This window comes from Peromyscus californicus, unplaced genomic scaffold, assembly GCF_007827085.1.
Source record: "Peromyscus californicus insignis strain IS unplaced genomic scaffold, ASM782708v3 Scaffold_24__1_contigs__length_46423439, whole genome shotgun sequence".
Classification (NCBI taxonomy): domain Eukaryota; kingdom Metazoa; phylum Chordata; class Mammalia; order Rodentia; family Cricetidae; genus Peromyscus; species Peromyscus californicus.
In genome coordinates this window covers 3,930,149-3,952,117 of record NW_026294535.1, presented here as the reverse complement: position 1 = coordinate 3,952,117, position 21,969 = coordinate 3,930,149, and the positions used below count along the sequence as shown (strand labels likewise).

The 21,969-nt window shown below is 42.1% G+C and overlaps 1 protein-coding gene across 1 annotated transcript in view; it reads left to right on the top strand.

The window, feature by feature from the left end:
- The window catches only part of LOC128119608 (disks large homolog 5-like), a 106,144-nt gene extending 84,192 nt beyond the window's left edge, over positions 1-21,952 (top strand). The window contains exons 6-11 of the mRNA XM_052752969.1: positions 13,012-13,171; positions 14,316-14,447; positions 15,095-15,278; positions 19,740-19,855; positions 20,135-20,219; positions 21,061-21,952. Of these exons, the coding sequence (XP_052608929.1) occupies positions 13,012-13,171; positions 14,316-14,447; positions 15,095-15,278; positions 19,740-19,855; positions 20,135-20,219; positions 21,061-21,120 (737 nt within the window). The 3' untranslated portion in view covers positions 21,121-21,952. The remainder of the gene's footprint in view (positions 1-13,011; positions 13,172-14,315; positions 14,448-15,094; positions 15,279-19,739; positions 19,856-20,134; positions 20,220-21,060) is intronic.
- Positions 21,953-21,969: the final 17 nt, after the last annotated feature.

The following is a 21,969-nucleotide window of genomic DNA, read 5'->3' as shown; positions in this document are numbered from 1 at the left end:
CAGTTGAAGGTCATCTAGGTTGTTTCTAGGTTCTGACTTCCACAAATAATGCTGTTATGAACATAGCTGAGCATTTGCCCATGTGGTATGATTGAACATTGCTTGGGAATATGCCCAAGAGTGGTATAGCTGGGTCTTGGGGGAGATTGATTCCCAATTTTCTAAGAAAGCTCCATATTCATTTCCAAAGAGGCTATACAAGCTTGCATTCCCACCAACAGTGGAGGAGAGTTCCCCTTGCTCCACATCCTCTCCAGCGTAAGCTGTCTTCAGTGTTTTTGTTCTTAGCCTTTCTGACAGGTGTAAGGTGGTATCTCAGAGTTGTTTTGATTTGCATTTCCCTGATGATTAGGGATGTTGAGCAATTCCTTAAATGTCTTTCAGCCATTTGACCTTCCTCTGTTGAGAATTCTCTGTTTAGCTCTATAGCCCATTTCTTAATTGAACTGTTGGGCATTTTGATGTCTAATTTCTTGAGTTCTTTATATATTCTAGATATCAGCCCTCTGTCAGATGTGGGGTTGGTGAAGAACTTTATCGATTCTGTAGGCTCTCACTTGTCTTGTTGACCATGTGCTTTGCTCTACAAAAGCTTCTCAGTTTCAAGAGGTCCCATTGATTAATTGTTTCTCTTGGTTTATGTGCTACTGGTGTTATATTTAGGAAGTGATCTCCTGTGCCAATGCATTCAAAACTACTTCCTACTTTCTCTTCTATCAGATTCAGAGTAACTGGATTTATGTTGAGGTCTTTGATCCACTTGGACTTAAGTTTTGTGCATGGTGACAGATATGGATCTATTTGTAGCCTTCTACATGATGACATCCAGTTATGGCAGCACCATTTGTTGAAGATGCTTTCTTTTTTCCATTGTACAGTTTTGACTTCTTTGTCAAAAATTATATGTTCATAGGTGCGCAGATTAATGTCAGGGTCTTCAATTGAATTCCACTTGTCCACATGTCAGTTTTTATGCCAGTACCAAGCTGTTTTTATTACTGTGGCTCTATAGTAGAGCTTTAAGTCAGGGATCGTGATGCTTCCAGAGGTTGTTTTATTGTACAGGATTATTTTGGCTATCCTAGGTTTCTGTTTTTCCATATGAAGTTGAGTATTGTTCTTTCTAGATCTGTGAAGAATTGTGTTGGGATTTTGATGGGTATTGCATTGAATCTGTATATTGCTTTTGGTAGATTGCCATTTTACTATGTTAGTCCTGCCTATCCATGAACATGGGAGATCTTTCCAGTTTCTGACATCTTCCTCAATTTCTTTTTTCAGAGACTTAAAGTTCTTGTCATACAGGTCCTTCCCTTGCTTAGGGTTACCCCAAGGTATTTTATATCATTTGTGGATATTGTAAAGGGTCATGTATCTCTGATTTCCTTCCCAGCCTGTTTGTCAATTATATATAGGAGGGCTACTGATTTTTTTAGTTAATCTTGTATCCTGCTATGTTGCTGACAGTGTTTATAAGTTGTATGAGTTCCTTGGTCAAATTTTTGGGGTCACTCATGTTTACTATCATGTCATCTACAAATCGTGAAATCTGGACTTCTTCCTTTCAAATTTGTATCCCCTTTGATCTCCTTATGTTGTCTTGTTCCTCTGGCTAGAACTTCAAGTACTATATTGAATAAGTATGGGGAGAGCAGACAGCCTTGCCTTGTTCCTGATTTTAGTGTAATCACTTTGAGTTTCTCTCCATTTACTTTGATGTTGGATGTTGGCTTGCTGTAAATTGCCTTTATTATGTTTAGGTGTGTTCCCTGTATTCCAAGACCTTTATCATGAAGGGGTGTTTGATTTTGTCAAATGCCTTTTCTGCATCTAGTGAGATGATCACGTGGTTTTTTTCTTTCAGTTCATTTATATGGTGTATTACATTGACAGACTTTAGTATGTTGAACCACCCTTGCATCGCTGGAATGAAGCCTACTTGATCATGGTGGATAATTGTTTTGATATATTCTTGGAGTCTGTTTGCCAGTATTTTATTGAGTATTTTTGCATCAATATTCATGAGGGAGATTGGTCTGTAGTTCTCTTTCTTTGTTGCATCTTTGTTTGGCTTGGGAATCAGGGTAATTGTAGCCTCATAGAAGGAGTTTGGTAATGTTCCTTCTGTTTCTATTGTGTGGAACAATTTAAAGAGTATTGGTATTAACTCTGTTTTGAAGATCTGGTAGAATTCTGCACCAAAACCATCTGATCCTGGGCTCTTTTTAGTTGGGAGACTTTTAAGGACTGATTCTATTTCCTTAGGGGTTATTGGACTATTTAAATAGTTTATCTGGTCTTGATGTAACTTAGGTATGTGGCACCTATCCAGAAAATTATCCATTTCTTTTAGGTTTTCCAGTTTTGTGGAGTAGAGGTTTTTGAAGTATGACCTGATGATTCTCTGGATTTCCTCAGTGTTAGTTGTTATGTCTCCCTTTTCATTTCTGATTTTGTTAATTTGGATGCTCTCTCTCTCTGTCTTTTTGTTAGTTTGGATAAGGGCTTGTCTATCTTGTTGATTTTCTCAAAGAACCAACAATTTGTTTCATTAATTTTTGTATTGTTCTCTTTGTTTCTATTTTATTGATTTCAGCTGTCAATTTGATTATTTCCTGGCGTCTATTGTTCCTGGGTGACTTTGCTTCTTCTTGTTCTAGAGCTTTCAGGTGTGCTGTTAAGTCATTAGTGTGAGATTTCCCCAACTTCTTTATGTGGACATTTAGTGCTATGAATTTGCCTCTTAGCACTGCTTTCATCGTGTCCCATAAGTTTGGGTATGTGGTATATTCATTTTCATTGATCTCTAGGAAGTCTTAAATTTCTTTTTTTATTTCTTTCTTAACCCATTGGTGATTCAGTTGAGCATTATTAAGTTTCCATGAGATTGTAGGCTTTCTGTAGTTTTTGTTGTTGTTGAAATCTACCTTTAAACTGTGGTGGTCTGATAGAACACAGGAGGTTATTCCAATTGTTTTGGATCTGTTGAAATTTGCTTTGTGGCCAAGTATGTGGTTGATTTTAGAGAAGGTTCCATGGGGTGCTGAGAAGAAGATATATTCTTTTTAGTTAGGATGGAATGTTCTGTAGATACTGATTAATTCCATTTGAGTCATGACCTCAGTTAAGTCCTTTATTTCTCTATTAAGTTTCAATTTGGGAGATCTGTCCAGTGGTGAAAGTGGGGTGTTGAAGTCTCCCACTATTAATGTGTGGGTTTTATATGTGGTTTAAGCTTTAGTAATATTTCTTTTACATATGTGGGTGCCCTTTTGTTTGGGGCATAAATGTTCAGAATTGAAAATTCATCTTGTTGGATCTTTCCTGTGATGAGTATGTAATGCCCTTCTTGATCTCTTTTGATTTATTTTTAGTTTGAATTCTATTTTGCTGGATATTAGGATGCCTACACCCACTTGTTTCTTAAGACCATTTGATTGGAAAGTCTTTTCCCATTTTATTCTTAGGTAGTGTCTATCTTTGAATTTGAGTTGTGTTTCTTGTATGCAGCAAAAAGATGGGTCCTGCTTTCATATCCATTCTCTAAACCTATGTCTTTTTATAGGTGAATTAAGTCCATTGATATTAAGGGATATTAATGACCAGTGATTGTTCATTCCTGTTATTTTTTGGTGGTATTGTGTGTGTACTTTTCTTCTTTGGGGTTTCCTGCTGTGGCATTATCTATTGCCTGTGTTTTTGATGGTGTTCTGACTTCCTTAGGTTGGAATTTTTTTTCTAGTGCTTTCTGTAGGGCTGGGTTTGTGGATAAATATTGTTTAAATCTGACTTTGTCTTGTAATGTCTTGTTCACTCTGTCTATGATGATTGAATGTTTTGCTGGGTATATTAGTCGAGCCTGGCATCCATGATCTCTTAGTGCCTGCATTACATCTGTCCATGTCCTTCTGGCTTTCAAAGTCTCCATTGAGAAAACATGTGTTTTTCTCATGGGTTTGCCTTTATAAGTCACTTGTCCTTTTTCCTTAGCTGCTCTTAATATTCTTTATTATTATATTATATATATATATAATATATTATCTATAATATTATAATATTATATATATATTCTTTATTCTGTACATTTAGTTGTTTAATTATTTTGTGGCAAGGGGACTTTTTTTGGGGTCTAGTCTGTTTGGTGTTCTATAGGCTTCTTGTATCTTCATAGGCATTTCCTTCTTTAAGTTGGGAAAATTTTCTTCTGTGATCTTGTTGAATATATTTTCTGTGTCTTTGAGTTGGTATTCTTCTCCTTCCTCTATCCCTATTATTCTTAGGTTTGGTCTTTTCATGGTGTCCCAGATTTGTTTGACATTTTGTGTTATAATTTTTTGGCATTAGTATTTTCTTTGACTGATGAATCCATTTCCACTATTGTATCCTCTACACCAAAGACCCTCTCTTCTATCTCTTGCATTCTGTTGGTTATGCTTGCATCTTGTTTCCTGTTCATTTACTCAGATTTTCTATTTCCAGCATTTCCTCTGTTTGTGTCTTCTTCATTGTTTCTCCCTTTTCAGGTTTTGGACTGTTTCCCTCACCTGTTTCATTGTTTTCTCATGGTTTTCTTTAAAGGATCTATAGTATTCTTCTGCTTTATTTGTCTTTTCCTCTAGTTTTTTATAGAGTTCTTCCCATTTTTTGTTTGACTTTTCATTTTCTTTTTTGATTTCCTCCACTTCTTTGTTTATCTCTTTCTCAATTTCATTTTTGATTTTTTTCTTTAAAGGCCTCTAGCATCTTCATGATGCTATTCTTAAGGTTACTTTCTTCTCATTCTTCAGCTTTGTGATGTTCAGGTCTTGCTGTTGGAGGAGGGCTAGGTTCTGGTGATGCTGTATTGCTCTTTATGTTGTTGTATGTACTTCTGCCTTGACATGTGCCCATCTCCTCGTGGATTCATTCTTGGTCTTATCAGGGCTCTTGGTCCAGTCAGAGCTGACAGATTTGGCATTTCAGGAAGCCTCTCTTGTGTAGATGTAACCATCTTTTTAAATAAGAAACACAGAATGCCAATTCAGACATGAAAGCCTAGAGGTCAGAGCAATAGCTAAGAGCTGAGATTAAAAACCTTACACTTCACTGCCGCTGCTCTCCTACCTCTCCACAAGAGAGCTACTTCCTGTGTGTTTGTGCTTTTTATTGACTTTCTATTCTGCCTTCTCATTGGTTGTAAATCCAGCCTCATGACCTCCTCGTCACTGCCCATCTGTACAGACCTCCAGGTCTTCTATGGTTGGTATTGAGATTAAAGGCATGTGTCTCCATGCTGGCTGTATCCTTGAACACACAGACATCGGCCTAGCTTAGCCTCCCAAGAGCTGGGATTAAAGGCATGCACCACCACCACCCAGCTCCTGCAATGGCTTGCTATTAGCTCTGAACCCCAGGCAACTTTATTTATTAACATACAAATAAAATCACATTTCAGTACAATTAAAATATCACAATATTTCCCCTCTTCTATTTTAATAGTGCTGTGGGATGTTCTGTATGGCAAATATGTTAATAAATAAAACACTAATTGGCCAGTGGCCAGACAGGAAATATAGGCGGGACTAACAGAGAGGAGAATTAAGGGAACAGGAAGGGAAGGAGGACACTGCCAGCCGCCGCCAGCACAAGCAGCATGTGAAAATGCCAGTAAGCCACAAGCCACATGGCAAGGTATAGATTTATAGAAATTTAAGATATAAGAACAGTTAGCAAGAAACCTGCCATGGCCATAGAGTTTGTAAATAATGTAAGTGTCTGTGTGTTTATTTTATAAGTGGGCTGTCAGACTGCAGGTCTTGGCAGAACCCAGAGAGAAAACTCCAGCTACACTCTTGGTCCAATGAGAGGTGGTGGATTCTACTTCTCAGAAAGCCACTCTTGGTCTAATCAGGGCTGGCAGATCCCCTGTCTCCTGAGTTTACTCTTGGTCCAATGATGGCTCTTTGTCCAATGAGAGCTCTCTCTTCCTCTGGTCCAGATGGGAGCTCCCTGGGCTAGATGGGAGCTCTCTGGGTTTGATGAGAGCTCTCTTGGCCAGATGGGAGCTCTCTAGGCCAGATGGGAGCTCTCTGGGTCAGATGGGAGCTCTGGGCCAGATGGGACCTGGGGGCTGGTCTCTAAGTCTCAGGAAGTGGTTAGGGTCTCTGGTGGATGGGTATGGGGGCAGGGCATGTAGATTTCAGGGTCCACTGGGGAGTCTTAGAGAAGGGGAACCTTACCAGGGGAGCCCTGCCTGCTGGTCATCAACTGGGGCCCAGTTGAGCGGGTCTTCCCCAAAAATGGCTGGGCCAAGGGATGGGACCTAGGGGCAGGCCTCCCTGGGTATGATCCCAGACACTCACCTCTGGTCCAGATGGGAGCTCTGGGCAGGATCCCTTTATCTTTTCAAAGAAAAGTGTCAGACAGTCACTCTCACCACAATTCAGATTTTTGACTTTGGACTAGAAGATTTTTTTCTGCAGACACGGATGGTCAGCCTGGCTCAGTTCATTCACTTCTGCTTTTAACTATCTTCTTTTTACCTTCCTTAGGAAGAATTTCATAATGCCTGTGATTATTATTGAGCATTTCCACAAATGTTTACATCATATTCAGGAAAAGGTAATCTTAAGTGGCATTTCATTTTCTTTCTTGGGTGAATAAATATTTCACTGTGAAGTACCCTGGAACCTAACTGAAACATGAACAATTAGGAAGTTGTGTGACTTTGTTACTTAAGTTTTGTTTTGTTTTGTTGTTTTTTTTAAGACAAGATTTATTTGTATAACTTTGGAGTCTATCCTGGAACTCACTCTGTAGACCAGGCTGGCATTGAATCATTTAATTAATTTTAAGAAGAATTAATTACTGTTTATTTATTCCCTGTGGGCTCCGTAATTATTTTAAATACCTTCTGTCTTAGTTAGGGTTTGTATTATTGTGAAGAGACACCATAACCACAGCAACTTTTATAAAGGAAAACCTTTAATCAGCTGTGGCTTACAGTTTCAGAGGTTTAGTCCATTGTCATCATGGCAGGACATGGAGGCATGCAGGACATGTCAGGACATGGAGAAGGAGCTGGGAGTGGAGAAGGAGCTACATCTGGACCCCACAGGCAACAAAAGTGCTCTGAAACACCAGGAGTGCCTTTAGCATAAGAGGCCTCAAAGCCCTCCCCACAGTGACATACAACCTCTAATAAGGCCACACTTACTCCAACAAAGTCTCACCTCCTAATAATGCCACTCCATATGAGCTGATGAGGGCCTGTTCCATTCAAATTGCCATTCCTCCAAGGTATCCTTAGAAGGGAGAATAAAACAGTTATATTTGTTGTCTCTAATAGAAGACGTTTTTTGAAGAAGAGAGAACTTTTTTTAAAAAAAATGTGAGCGTTATCATTTGGTTGACAAGAGTTTTGGAAGAAAAATAGTAAATGCAGGAGGAAAAATACTTTTTCCTTCTACCCACATTTAGTCCCTTGTTGGGAACTCCATAACAAAGCAGAAACAGAGAGGAGAAAAGCATGGAGACTTACCTAGTATAAAATTTCACAACACCAGATCCTTCCCAAGGAAGGAAAGCCCTCAACAAGTGCTGAGACCTGAGAATTTATACTGGAGTTGATGGCAAGTGGAATGTTATAGAGTGTGTGACAAAATAAAACCATTATGAGCCAAGCAGGTGAATGGCAAATAGTGAGGGCTTTTGGCTCCTGTCCCCTGTGTATGCCTTCATCAGTCTGTAGCTATGAGGCTCTTCCTTTCTTTCCTCCATGGAGGGACATGTGGTGCTTCTGACCTGTTTCAGGAAATGTCAGGAAGCCCTTTCTAGGTTTTATGAGCAGCTTCAGGGTAAAAGCAGAGTCCTTCCTCACATTCATTCTTTGGCTCAAATTCTTCCTATGACTAGTCATCATGTTTTGAGATAGCATATTCTGAGCACCATCAAATATGAAATAAAGCCAAACATCTGGGTATAATTTCCGAAAGAGTAGTTGCATTCATATAGGTCCTGAAATACAACATTTAGAGCGATTATGAATTTAATCATGAATATTAGTATATCCTGTTCTGTGTACATTATTTTGCATCATCTTTTCAGTAATTGTTGTTTAAAAAGGATTGAGAGACTGAAATGTATACGTTAATTCATCTAATTGGAATATTTTTCATTAAGTCTTTGAGACTTTAGGATTTAGAAGGTTAACTTCTGAAGTACCTTGGAAATTTTATTTTGACACTTGTAATATTATATTTAGATATGTGTGAACACTACTATAACTGATTAAATGCTAGAACCTGGACTGTCCACAGGGCCATACATAGCACTAGTAACCTATAGTTTTACAACAGAAAAATGCACGAGAAACACAAGATAGATTCTCAGAGGCACAATGCCAAGAAGGAACATGCCATTTCATTAACTCACCCTGGAATCTTGCTTGGTGATTTTTAGTATTCAGTGGTGGTTTTCTTTATGAACTCACTCACCTGCATGGCAGAGTAACTTCACTTTTGCCTTTTCCTGTCTATTACTCTGGGCAAGCAGTTTCTTCCAGCTAGACAGATAACAGTCCTTCCTTCAAGAATCTTAACCCCAGTTTTAGCTTTAATTAAGAGCATCCATCATTTGAAACAAATGTCTGCACAAATCATTCACAGTGCACTTTGATACACATTGTTCTCTAAATTTCAGAACCATAAAAACCCCTCTAAGACAAATCCTCAAGTTGATCATGAAAAGTACCAGGGAAGGGACACTGAGATGACAAGGTAGGTGAAAAGAGAGAGTTTCCTCCTCCCAGTTTGTTCCTTTGTCTCCACATGAGCAGAATGACAGAATAGTATGGCATGTATTGTTTGTCACCTATCTGTCTATCTATCTATCTGTCTGTCTATCTATCTATCTATCTATCTATCTATCTATCTATCTATCTATCTATCTATCATCTTCCTCTTAACTTTCTGGATATGAAACTCTCAATCCTTCCCTCATAAAAAGTGTGAATTTCTACTTTGTTTTAAAGGATCTATCATTTAATTTTCCCAGGTCCATCTGTTAGTTTGGTAGAACCATTGGCTTTGTGCCAGTGGTGGTTTGGATCCGCTGTGCCTGTGAGAAGAAGATAGCACTGTGGTGTGAGGCTAGTGTTTGTACTCATGTCATAAAGATGTTGACAATTTAACTTAGATGGAAAATCACTCCAGGCTCAAAATTGTTGTAAATAGAGAGGGAGGAGGAAACTAATGTGAGAAAAGTGGCAAATTGTCATATCCCTTTCTCCTAGTTTGTTTGTCTTCTGTTTCTGGAGAAATAAAAGTGGTGTTGTCTTATTGGGTAGGAAGGTTTCCCAATGCTTACACCAATCCTGTCAATCTTTATAGGCACACCTGCAAATCCAGAACTAAGAAGCAAGGGAAGAAGTATCTTGAGTTGATGGAACCCTTGCCTGTCCCCCATTACTCCGTTTTCTCAGCACAAAAGATGATTATAAACACATGCTCATTGGTCAATGCCAAGACATGCTAAGCATGTGTCAGTTAATGGCATCAACTAAAAGAGATGTTTTCATCACAGTGATTTAACTACTTAGTAAAGAAGTAGCATTCCCTCTTCATTATGCAATTTGTGTTTCCTATATCCTCACAGGTCTAATTTGAAGTTTCCTATCTGGGATCATCCACCTGATGAATACTGCAATGATGAGTCTCTTTATTAGAAGGTAATGTACAGGATTCTAAAAAGTGGAGTAAATCATGGTTCTATGAAGGTTCAGATGGCCAAGCACCCATTTTCTATAACAGTCCAAAACCATAGGTAGACAAGGAGAAACTCTTCAAATGCTGTTCTTTGGCAACTTGTGCTGTTTTACCTGTTGGGGAGCATCGGTAAGGACAGTGACTAGGCAAGGACAATGACAAGTGGTTTCTTCTAGTGTTATATTTCTCCTGAGGCCCAGTGGATCAGGAACTTTATGGGATTTATCACACACATGTGCCCATACCCAGTGTTACTGATTTCATCCTGGGCTATAAGACTCTTGTTCTAGGAGACATGATCATGCATTTGAACTCTTATGATACCCAGAGCTTTTAGGTCCCCTTCTCTGGCTGCTCATAGACTTCTTTTTGTTTAGTCTTACCTCTGTTTTTTGTTCATTTCATTTCTGACGGCTGCCACCTTCTTCTGCCTTTGCTGTTCTTGAAGGATTCAAGGGTTTCTGCAGCTGAGATCCTCTCTCAACACTATTACTGCCATTGGGAGTAATACCCAGAATGCTCTCCTCAGTCATTTTATTTCTGGTATCAGCTTGGGACATTCAGTACACCAGGAACAAAGTAGGCTGTAGCTTAAGTTTTCCTGCCTGGCCCACAGTCAGGACAAATCTCTATCACCTGCCAGTCCCACAGCCCCTCAGACCCAACCAAGTAAACACAGAGACTTGTATTGGTTACAAACTGTATGGCCATGGCAGGCATCTTGCTAACTGTTCTTACAGCTTAAATTAATCCATTTCCATTAATCTATACCTTACCACATGGCTCGTGGCTTACTGGCATCTTCACATGCTGTTTGTCATCGTGGCAGCTGGCAGTGTCTCTCTGACTCAGCCTTCCACTTCCCAGCTTTATTCTCCCGGGAGAATAAAGCTGGGAAGTGCCAAAGAAGTTTCTGTGTGACCTCCCAGGGAGGTTTCTGTGTGCCTCCCAGGGAGGTTTCTGATCTGGCACCTTGGTTTCAGATCAGTTTGGAGTGAAGTAGTTATCAGAGATATAAAGGCTGTACTGTGGACATCAGCCAGCTCCTCCCTGGACATTCTACTGTATCCTGGAGAGCCCTGGCATTCTATGTGATGTCACCAGTGTTGTGGTAACACCAACTGCCATTGGGGCATCTGTTCATTGCCTAAAGGTTTCACTTGCAGCCATGTTGGCAAGACTGAGCAGGCTCCTTGGGAGACGGAAGGGTGAACATAATGAGACTAGAGAGAGACGGAAGGAAGCTGGCCTTCATTTTCAGTGCCTCACATCAAGAAATAAATGGTTCCGGGGAAAGCACAGTGAGTCCTGAACAAGGGATGGGGAGCTTCCTGAAGGAGGAAGGCTTCAGCTGGGTTTTTCAGATGGGACTCAGGATCTTGGAGCATTTTGGAAGTAATGGACCTATTACGCTTCTCTGAGTTCCTAAAAAGCAGACCTGGAGTTGAGGATTTCTGGTGGATAGTTTGGCAGAGAGCCAGGAATGGTCAAGCCTGCAGCTGCTCTGCTCAGGGCCCTCTGCTTTCACTCCGAGTGGGAAGGAAGCATAGATGGGAGAATGAGGCTTCAGTTACAGCACTGAACTTCACCCTCAGTGGACATTGTTTGGTTGAGTAATACTTGTAACAGGCAGAGTAAAGACCCTTGGCCAAAGTTGGAGGTTCTCACATTTTACGTCATAGCCACTTGCACCAAGCATTGTTGCATTTCAGTGACCCCTAAGGTTCCTGAGTTCCTGCTCGCTCACTAGCCAGTCATCTTTTCTCTACCTTGGGCGCAGGAATGGGCCATAACTCTTCCTGCAAGTGTTTGTTCTTGGTGTCTTAGGGCTCACCTGAGGATGTGCAGTCCTTAGGTATCTCCAGCCTGACCTGTCACTAGATGATCACACCTTTGCTAACATCATGATGGATGGAGTGTACTCTGCTGAAGTTTTGGAGAAATTTTCATCATTACCTATGTGACTTATTTTTGGTCTGACAAGACACTCATAATCTCCCACCACTCACCCACAGTGTAACAACCCTGTTTATCTTTCCTGATATATTCGTTCACTTCATGGAACTTATCTTCCTCCCCCATCATCCTGAGCTGATTTCTTAGTATCCTTTACTTCTCATCTTATTGATTAGAGATCTTAAGGAAGGGAAGAGCCCATTCCTGGAGAGTGTTTGGAAAGAGAGTCTTCACCTCCACCGGTTGAACTAGAGAAAAGTTTCTAATGAATCAGAGATCTCTTGATGCTGAAGGTGCTGAAGGCCTTCCCCTGTGTCTCAAGGAAGGTTATTGGAAAGGGAAGCTTGGCTTTTTAGTGATTTGAGGAAGAGATAGTTATCAAACAAGTGATGACAGTTGGCAGTGACTCTAACAGTCCCTCCTCTGAACATTCTATTGTCTCCTGGAGAGCCCTTGACAAGATCTGTGAATTCACCATGGTTGTGATAACACCAACTGTCCTAGGGGCATACATTAAGTGCTTATAGGGTTCACCAGAAGACATGTTGGCAAGATTGAGCACACTGATTGACAGAGAGATCTTGCTTTCTAAGGAGGAGGTGAGGCTTGGGGTGGACCTTCCAAAAATAGGGTTCAGTAGCTGGGTTCTTAAAAAGAGATAGGTCTATGCTGCTTCTCTGGATTCCTGAAAGGGTAGACTCAGAGTCAAGGATTTCTGATGGTTAGTTGGCAGAGAGCCAGGAGTTGTCAAGGCTGCAGCTGCTGTTCTGGGAGTTCCTTAATTTCATTTTGAGTGGCAAAGAAGGCCAGCAGGAGTCACAGACTAAGGAGGTGTCAGGGTAGGGTGTTCCTACAGTTCATTGTAAGTGGATTCCTTTAGGTTCCATGGATATCTGATGTGAATACCAAGGAGAGAAACTCCCTATCCATGCACCAAGGTCTCAGGCATTCAGTTACTTTTAGTCCTGGATACAGGTGAAAAGGGATTGGTGGTGCTAAGCACTAGGGACTTCAGGACTTTCCTGTCTCACATCAGATATGAGCTGGTATTTCCAGAGCTGCATGGCTGGGTAACATATGCCTTCCAGGGACAGTGGAGCTGCAGTAGGGGCTGGTGCACATATCTAGCCATAGTGACTGGGGACAGAGACATGGCTTATGAGCCCCAACTTGAGGACAGCTGTCCTGCTCTTTGGGTCTTCACTGGGTTCCATGCATTCCCACTTTCTCAGGCCTCTTGGGACTCAACATGATCTCTCCTGGCCCTGTGCCATACAAGCGTACAAATTCACTTATATTTATCTTTATACAGGGACTACTGGAAAGGCATCAACTCCAACCTCCCTCACTGAGCAAGAACAGCAGATGAACAAGGTGGATAAACTGACCCGTCAGCTACAGATGATGACCAATGAAAGGAATGAACTCTCTATAATCCTGGCCAATTTCACCAACAATGATTTGAACAACAGGTAGTCATTATGTCCAGTTTTATGGTGACTATCTTGATCCTACTGAGTCAACCCCAGCAATCCTCAGGTCATTAGAGGCTGTGCCTTCAGGGTATCCTCATGCCCAAGCTAATTTTTCTGAGTGCATCTGAGAGGCAGAACAGAAGCCTAGTTGGGAGTGAGATGGGGATATAGGCTGTACCTCTTCCTCCTAATGAAAAGCAGAGCTTGTGGCCTGAATCACAGTCTGGGGATAAGGGCAGTAGTGTGTGAGCTCTCACATGCATTTCCAGAGTCTTTGACAAGTGTTGGTTTATGGGAGATGCTATGTGCTGTGAGTTTATGGTGATTCTTTGTTCTTACCAGCAGGTGCTTGGGTGCTGGGGGCTTTTGGAAGCAGTAGGAGGGGCCAGGTGCCTCTTGGCCCATCTCAGTGTGTGCTTGAAGGCTGAACTTCATCACTGCTCCTCTCTGGTCTTGATCCTTATACTCTGAGACAATGCTACCTCCCTATATTTTTTGGCACCCTCAGTGTGTGTGTGTGTGTGTGTGTGTGTGTGTGTGTGTGTGTGTGTGTGTGTGTGCATGCGTATCCAATCCTGGCAGTTGGAAGTCTCTGGCAGGGCATGTGGTTCTTCCTGTGTTAGGAAGTTTCCAGGCAGTGTCAGTAACTCACTGTGAGCAACAGTATTCTTGGCCTGTGTGCTCATGTTGGCAGCCCATTGGAATCCACTGGAGACTTATAAATGTATCCTTAAGTTGGGTCTACTCCCTGAAAATACTGATTATGTGATCTGGGCATCCATGTAGCAATAGGAACCTGGGATCAAAAATCCGCATTCTGAAGACACGAACAACATTATCATAGATTTCTGGTGGGCCCAGACTTGTGACTCAGACTCCTGAGGACTTCTTAGAGAGCTAATCAATTCCTCCAGGCCCAGTGATGGCACTCATTCAGCCCTGGCTGACTCTCTTAGCACCACCTGACTGCTGGTCTGAGGCCAGGACAGTGAGTTTAATAAACACCACATTGTCCTACTTCATAGGTACCATAATGTGACATCAACTGTGCTGGGGTAGTTGAGGGCACTGCCTGAATTCATGTGGTCATTGGGTCCTGTGTTCATGGGGTTCTTTGTTCCTGGGCCATGCCCTACCACAGGCTGAATTTTGAGCTGGAGATGTTGAATATGGAGCATAAAAAAGTGATGGTGGACCTGGAGAAATTCCCTAATGAGATTATTGAGGCCTTGAACAAGTGCAAGGAGTTGACCGAGGAAACGGTCTCCTACAGGTGAGTAACTGACTTCACTGTGACCCCATTACTTGGGAGTGACTGCTTCTTACCATGTTTTTGTCTTTGAACCAAAGTGAGGCCTTTTGTTCTAGCCTGTGTGCCCCATAGCAAGCAGTCTGCCTTGTACTCTTGACTTGGGCCTCTTGGACCAGTTTTGCTAAGAGTGAAGTGTCTGTGAGCCACTTCCATCATTGTCCTGCCAGCCTCAGAGGCCTCTAGATAGAAAAACTATTAGCACCATGATGGGGTATCAGGCATTTGTGTGTCTCTGGGACTCTGGCAGGGGCTTACAGAGCTGGTTCCCATGGACCCATAGATGGAATATATTCCTATTGGGTCTTCTGTCCTCCATCAAGAATGTTTACCCTCTACCTGCTGTTGTTTTCCCAATACCATGAACAGTTAAGCACATGTTGGGAGAGGCAAACCCTGCTCTCAGAAGTACATGGATCCCTTTCAGTTTCAGGGTTTTCAGAAACAGTCTGAGTCTTTCTGGAATTTGGCTCTTCTCTGTCTTTTGCCAGCTACTAGCTTATGCATGGCTACAGTGAACTCTAGTCTGGGCATGGGACCTTGCATGGATGATGTGGGAGTGGCATATGGAGGCTGGATGGGGCTCACCTTGTTCTTTGTGGTGGGTTCAGCATCCTTCACAGCCAGCTCCTGAGTGAGTGGACTCATCTGAAGGAAAAAGTGAGCATCTTGAGAGAGGAGAACCGAAAGCTGAGGGGGGAACAGATTTCACTACAAGAGTCCTGTGAGGAGCTGAGGAGGCTCTGTGGGGAGACCCATGAGAAGATCTATGACCTCTGGGCCAAGGAAAAGCAGGTAGGCTGAGGTATTGTGTGCAGGCTGCCCACCATCTTTAATCATACAGATGTGCATCCACATGCACACACACACACACACACACACACACACACACACACACACACACACACACACACACATACACACATACACACACACACATGGGACCATCCACCCACTTATCCATCAGATCACCAACATCTCATCCAATTGTTGGTTTCTGTGATCATTCCTAAGTCTTTCTGGAGAGTTAGCCTCTTGTGAGATCACATGTTGGAAACAGCTTTGAAGGAGCAGTGCCCTGTGAAAATGCCAAAGGAGTGGTTCTCATTGTCACCCATTTTGTCTTCTCTCATATGTTGCATCTCAACATCAGTTCCCCCTCCACCCCTCCTCCCACTCCTTCACCCCCAGATCCCTCCTACCCCAGGTCCACTCCTTAATTTCCCTTCAAAAAGTAGCAGGCCTCCCATGCTTTTATTTAATTATTAAAATAATATTGAACCCCTGGCTTTGCAAATGCTTGTTACATGTTCTAACAATGAGCTATATCCCCAGTCTTTTAAAATCCTAATTAATGGTCACACCAAGTTGCACAGATTAACTTTGAACTCACAGTACAGTTCAGACTAGCATTGAACATTCAGTTCTTCTGTCTCAGCCTCTGAGTAGCTAGGATGATGGGTGTGCATTACACGCTCAAACCTAGTCTAAATACTTCAATTAAAACTAATACTTAAACCAAATGTCAAAAGTCAATGGATTATAAATTTGTGTTTTTAAGACATAGGTGCTAAATTATTAGTGATCTCAAAAACATCAGTGAAAATATAATTTAGATGTGTCATCATTAGTAGACAGGGAGCTTTAAAAAGAATAACATAATGGTTGCTTTTCAAGAATATTTCTTGGGAGTCACATAAATGCCAGGAAGTAAGCTTTACCTGGAACAAACAGATAAGATGTCTGTCCTGAAGGAACTGAGGAAGTTATTACCTTTTATCCATCTCGTACATTACAGCTGCTTTTTGCTCTGGGCAACCAAACCTCCAGCTCTTCTTGTGTCTGAGACCTCCAATAGAAGAGGATTTTCCTGCAGGAGGCAGCATCCAAACCCTCCTATTGATTTGTCCCCGAAATTCAGTCTCCACAGGAAAGGCAATCTTACCTCCTGCCCATTATTCACAGCCTGCAACTCACTGCTATATATGAAAATGATTATATGCCATCAAATCATAGGAATTTCAGCACCTTGTTAATATTTTAGTGGAAGGAAATTTTAAACTTTCCTTTGGGTAGATACTACATAGTTAATAACTATTTTAGAGTGTTATAACTATTAAACAATTTATTTTTATTTTTATTGAGTGAATATTTTATTTCTTTTTTACTGAAAGTAGATCATTCTCTCATACAATAGTTCCCAACCATAGTTTCCCCTCCCTCCACTCCTCCCAGTGCCCACAAACCTCCCCTCTTCCTCAGATCTGCTCCCCCTTGGCTTCTTTTCAGAAAAGAACAGGCCTCCAAGAGATAACAGCCAAAGATGACAAAACAAGATAAGACCAAACAAAAATAAGACAAGACAAAAGCCATCATATAGACTGGACAAAGCAATCCAATAGGAGGAAAGATGTCAGAGAGGAGGCAAAAGAGTCAGAGACAAACCCACTCCTACTTTTAGGAGTCCCATCAAAACTCCAACATATACGCAGAGAAGCTGGTGCAGACACATGCACGCTCCATGTTTGCTGCATCAGTCTGTGTGAGTTCATGTGAGCTCTGCTTAGATGATTCACTGGGCCATGTGACCTAATAGAGAGTTTCGATTTAGATTCCCATTTCCACACAATGACTGGCTGTGGGTCTCTGCACCCATCTGCTGCTAGAAGAAACCTCTCTAGCAGATGACAACTGGCAAGACACCAATCTATGAGTATAGAAGAATATCATTAAGAACATTAGCAATCATTTTATTGATTTTTTTAGTTACATTTGGTTCTACCCTAGGTCTGTGGGCTATTTGGTCTCCAATTCCTGACCTTGCTGGCAGTGTAGGGCATGGACTGCTTTTCCTTCCATGGGCCTCAAGGTAACCAGACATTGTATAGCCACTCTGTCAAGTTCTGTGCCAACATAGCCCCAGAACATCTTGCAGGGAGGACAGACTATATGTTGAGGTTTTTGTGGCTTGGTTGGTGTCCATGTTTCTCTTTCTGTAGCCTGCAGAGTGCCTTTCCAGGCCAAACAGAATAGAAGATAGGGGTGAGAGCTCCATGAAGGCAACAGCTTGATCTCTCTATGTTCAATGAACTGTGTAGATGTTGCCCACAACAATGGTACCCCACTGTCAGTTTTCAGAGAGGAGCACTTTGTCCTAGCATCAATATGGGTTGTTTAGGGATCTCCACAGAATCCGCTTCCCAACAGTTCGACTGACTGCAATCCAGTCTCACCTGTAGCCTTGCCTGGCTACAGAAGATGGTCAGTTCAGACTCTGTATGCTCCATTACTAGGAATACTCACTAGGATCACCCATGTAGGTTGCAGGAAATTTTCTCTGCACTAGCTTTCCACAACAAGCTCTAAAGGCCCCCAACTCCAGCTGTCTCTCCCCATACTCCCTCCCTCTATCCCTTCCCCCTAATACATGATCCCTTCTAATCCTGCCCCCATTAACTCCAAGTCCCCCTGAAAAATATGTTCTATTTTTCCTTCCCAGGGAGACCCATGTGTTTCCTCTAGAGACATCTCTTCATCTAACTACTTTGTATCTGTGGAATGTAGCTTGATTAGCCTTTACCTAACAACTGATAATATACTTACAAGTGAATACAAATTATACTTGTCTTTCTGGGTCTAGGTTATCTCCCATAGGATGTTTATTTCTAGTTCCACCCATTTGCTTGCAATGCCAGTTGGATGTCATTTTTTAAACACCTGGGTAATACTCCCTTGTGTAAATGTACTACATGTTCTTTATTCATTCGTCCATTGAGGGACATCTAGGTTGTTTCCAGTTTGATGTGATTATGAATAAAGCCACAATGAACATATTTGAGCAAGTGTCCTTGTGGTAGGATGGAGCATCCTTTGGTTACATGTCCAAGAATGGTATACCTGGGTCTTGAGGTAGATCAATTCCCAATTTTCTGAGGAGCCACCATATTGATTCCACCGAGGCTGTACAAGTTTGTAGTCCCACCAGAAATGGAGGAGTGTTCCCCACTGAGAAAGCTTTATTCTCAGTCTCATTGCCTGCTACCATTTTCTTTCCACCTTGGCCTCACCATTGCTGCGTTGACCTTGGCCTTGAAGCTTGGCCTGAATTTTATTCCCTGAGAGATTCTGAATTGCAGGGGTGCTTGTGGTTGCATCTCAGCAGAGCAGAAGTCCCATAGCCATGCTGAGGTTTGAAAATAGGGCTGTCTCAGTGCACCCCACTTACGCTCATTATAGTCTAAAGCACTCACCCTCTGCTGTGTCTGCAGCATTCAATAATTGATTTTATTCCAAAGTTGTTAAGTCTGAATTAAAATGGGCCTTATGGAGGGTTAGGAGAAATAAAGAGTCTCAGACATTGCTGGTGTTGTAAAATGGTGTAGCCCCATGAGAAGCTATGTACAATTTTTCAGAAAGTTGAACTGCAGTCCCCAGGTAACCCAGTGATTCTGGAATGGGAAATAAGTTGTTCACAGAGAAACTAGCTGACCCCAGGGTTGTAGCAGTCATCTTCAGAGCAGCCCTGAAGTCAAAACTATTCAGATACCTATCATCTGTGAGTGTAAAAGTACAATGTGGTCCGGGCTTTCCATGGAATCTTGTTCAGTAAGAAATAATACATGCGATCATTTGTCTGTGACTTAATCAGCCTTCTCTTATTCAAACAAATCCCTGACACAATCACCTTACAGGGAGGAAAGGATTATATTGGCACCTGGTTGAGGATTTTCTAGTTTCCTGGGCTCATTGCTTTGTGTCTGAAGTGAGGCAACCTGTGGTTTAGAGAGCTCCTTTTGGAGGAAGCTGTTTACCTTGGAGACACTGGGAAGCACTGAGTGAAGCTATTGGCTGCTTCACCACCATCCTATTGTCCCGTGCTGGGGATCCAAGCCCTTAGTGCACAGACTGGGGAACTTGATGAACAGGCATGGCTTATAGGCCAAGCACCCCACGAGCCCATTTGTTCGTGCACTGGGTTTACAAGGTTTGTGCACTTCATTGACTGATCTGTCTATCTGTCCTGCCCTCTGTGTTCTTCCATCTAAGGAATGTTCAGTTTCTTCTTAAATGTCCTGGGTGATCTTTTCTTATATTAGCATTATTTGGGAAACTAAACATGTGAATGCAATGTAGTATGCTTGTATGCGTACACACTTGTATGTGTGTGTTCAAGAGTGTGTGTGTTCAGGAGAGTGTGTGTCTGTGTGCATATGAGTGTTCAACCCTGCACTAAGAACATAATCTTCTACTAAACAGAAACAGGAAAGATTGGAGGACAGACTGCAATACCTGCTGAAGCAGAGAGATCTGGTCTCCAAGCACAAGGTCTTGGCAGAAAAGCTGCAGCATTACTTCACTGTCTCCCAGATGAGGTAGGACCCCAGGCCAGGAGGGAGTGGCACTCAGTAGTTCCCCTCTACCTGAATCTCTCTCCTATTTGGATTTCTGCCCATGTACATGGCCTTCCAGTCACAGCCAGGGAAAGAACATCTGAGTGTATGAGCTGGTTCAGTCAACAGAAATGTCTGTCCAGGAAAAATACGTATTATCTTTAATGATTTTAGAGATTGTGTCCCCCTCTTCATTTCTGAGCTCTCATATGTCCTGAGTTCATTGATCTTTATGTCTCCCCACACATGTTCCCATGGCAGCCCCAAACCTAACAGGGAGAGTGTTAGATGGAAGACAGTGTGCCCTCCTGCCTCTTCATTTTCCTTCAGGATGGCACCTTTAGAGGTAAGGTCCTTCCCTTGTGCAGATTTGCATGGAGCCCCTTCTTACTGATTACAGGTTTTCTGCAGTGAGCATCTGTTTGCTGTGAGAAAGTTTCTCTGGAAATAAGCAGGTTTAGAGTTTGACCAGTTGAAGCCAAGGAATTTTCTGTGCTGAAGGTGTAAACAGAGCCTGCACACTGCAGTGTTGTGTAGACACCACTAGAGGGCCTCATACAGTTCGGTTCCAAGGTTGCTGAGTTGCCTGGCATCTGTTCAAGGCCATGCATATCTCTCCTCAACTGTGACTCTGACATTGCTATGCTGCTATTTTTTTTTTCAAAATAATGTATCTGAACTTTTGGAGAAATGTGCTGGGTTTTTTTTGTTTGTTTTTTGTTTTTGTTTTTAGTTTAGGTGTATAATTTTCAGTTCAATCTCTAGCAATTTTTAAAGGCTGAGAAAAAATCCAGGGCCAGCTGCTCTCTGGCCCTTCTCTCTTTAGGAAGAAAGGAATAAGCTCAGCTGAAAGGTAAAGTTGATTGTCAAATGCTGGCATGGCAGGTCCCCACCAGGCCTGTGTTTCAGCTGCCTTTCTCTCCTAGGTCTAAAAAACTCCAACGTGATCTAGAACAGGCCACAGCCCAGGGTCAGAGCCTGCTGAAGACAAACCTGCTTCAGCAGGGACACTAAGTGCACCAGGCAAAAGAGCCACCATTGACTCCTATCCCCTGCAACCATGGCATTCGTGGGGTGGTCTTTCTTCCTTCACATTGGTGTCCTGTGAGTGAATAGGCCCTGGTTTTGTCTAGGCCATGGCAGAGTTGGGATGCTTTTAGGAATAATTGCCATTCTTTCTCTGACAGCACCACTTAAGAAAACTCCACTCTAGCATCAACACCTCCTCAACAAAAGACATCTTGTAGCTGTGAACTAACCAGTGAGGAAAATCCCAACCTACCAGCAACCTACCAAATAATGTTGGTGCATTATTCCAGGAGAAAATAAATCATCAGAAAGAAGCTTGAGCTACAGAGGACCTGCCAAGACTACTCAGAACCCAGACATCTATTAACAAGTGGCCCTCAAACGGGACACAGCAGCATGGGGAGGGTATGTTGGTGAACCAGAGTTACTCTGTCAGTTTACTCTCCATGTCTTTAGTAAGCTGTCTGAGTCCTCCACATGTGGTGAGAAATCTGACAAGAAAGCCTGCATGGCTGTCATGCTGTTATCTATACATACCACATGGAGAAGAATAGGATTCCCTCCCCAGGGCAATGCTGAAGCCAACTCCATGTCACGTGAAAGTGTTGCTGAAGATGACGCACTGCAGATACTACAGCACTCCCTCACACCTATGTTAGTCAGTCATCGGATCTTCCATCAAGAAAATGACTAGGGATTCTCCAGTGTCACAGCCTGGACTGGCATGACTGGTCCTGAGAAAGAACTTATAGAGGAGGTCTGAGTCATCTTTGGTGCTTTGGAAAGGCAAATGTACTCCATTGATTCGTTGAGTCTAGAGTAGAAGAACATTTGTAGCTTAAGTTTTTGGAGGATTCTTTTCTTTGCTGGGGTTTTGTTTGCTTGGTGTTTTTAGTTTAGTTTAGTTAGAAATTTTGTTATTTTTTGTTAATTCTTTTATTCTTGTCAGTGTTTTAATAGTTGGTAAATATATACACTGCATTTACTGACTGCCTTTTAAAAGTCCCCACTGAAGACTTTTTATGAATAAAAAAGCAATTTCCAACTCTTTACTTTTACAACTCTTC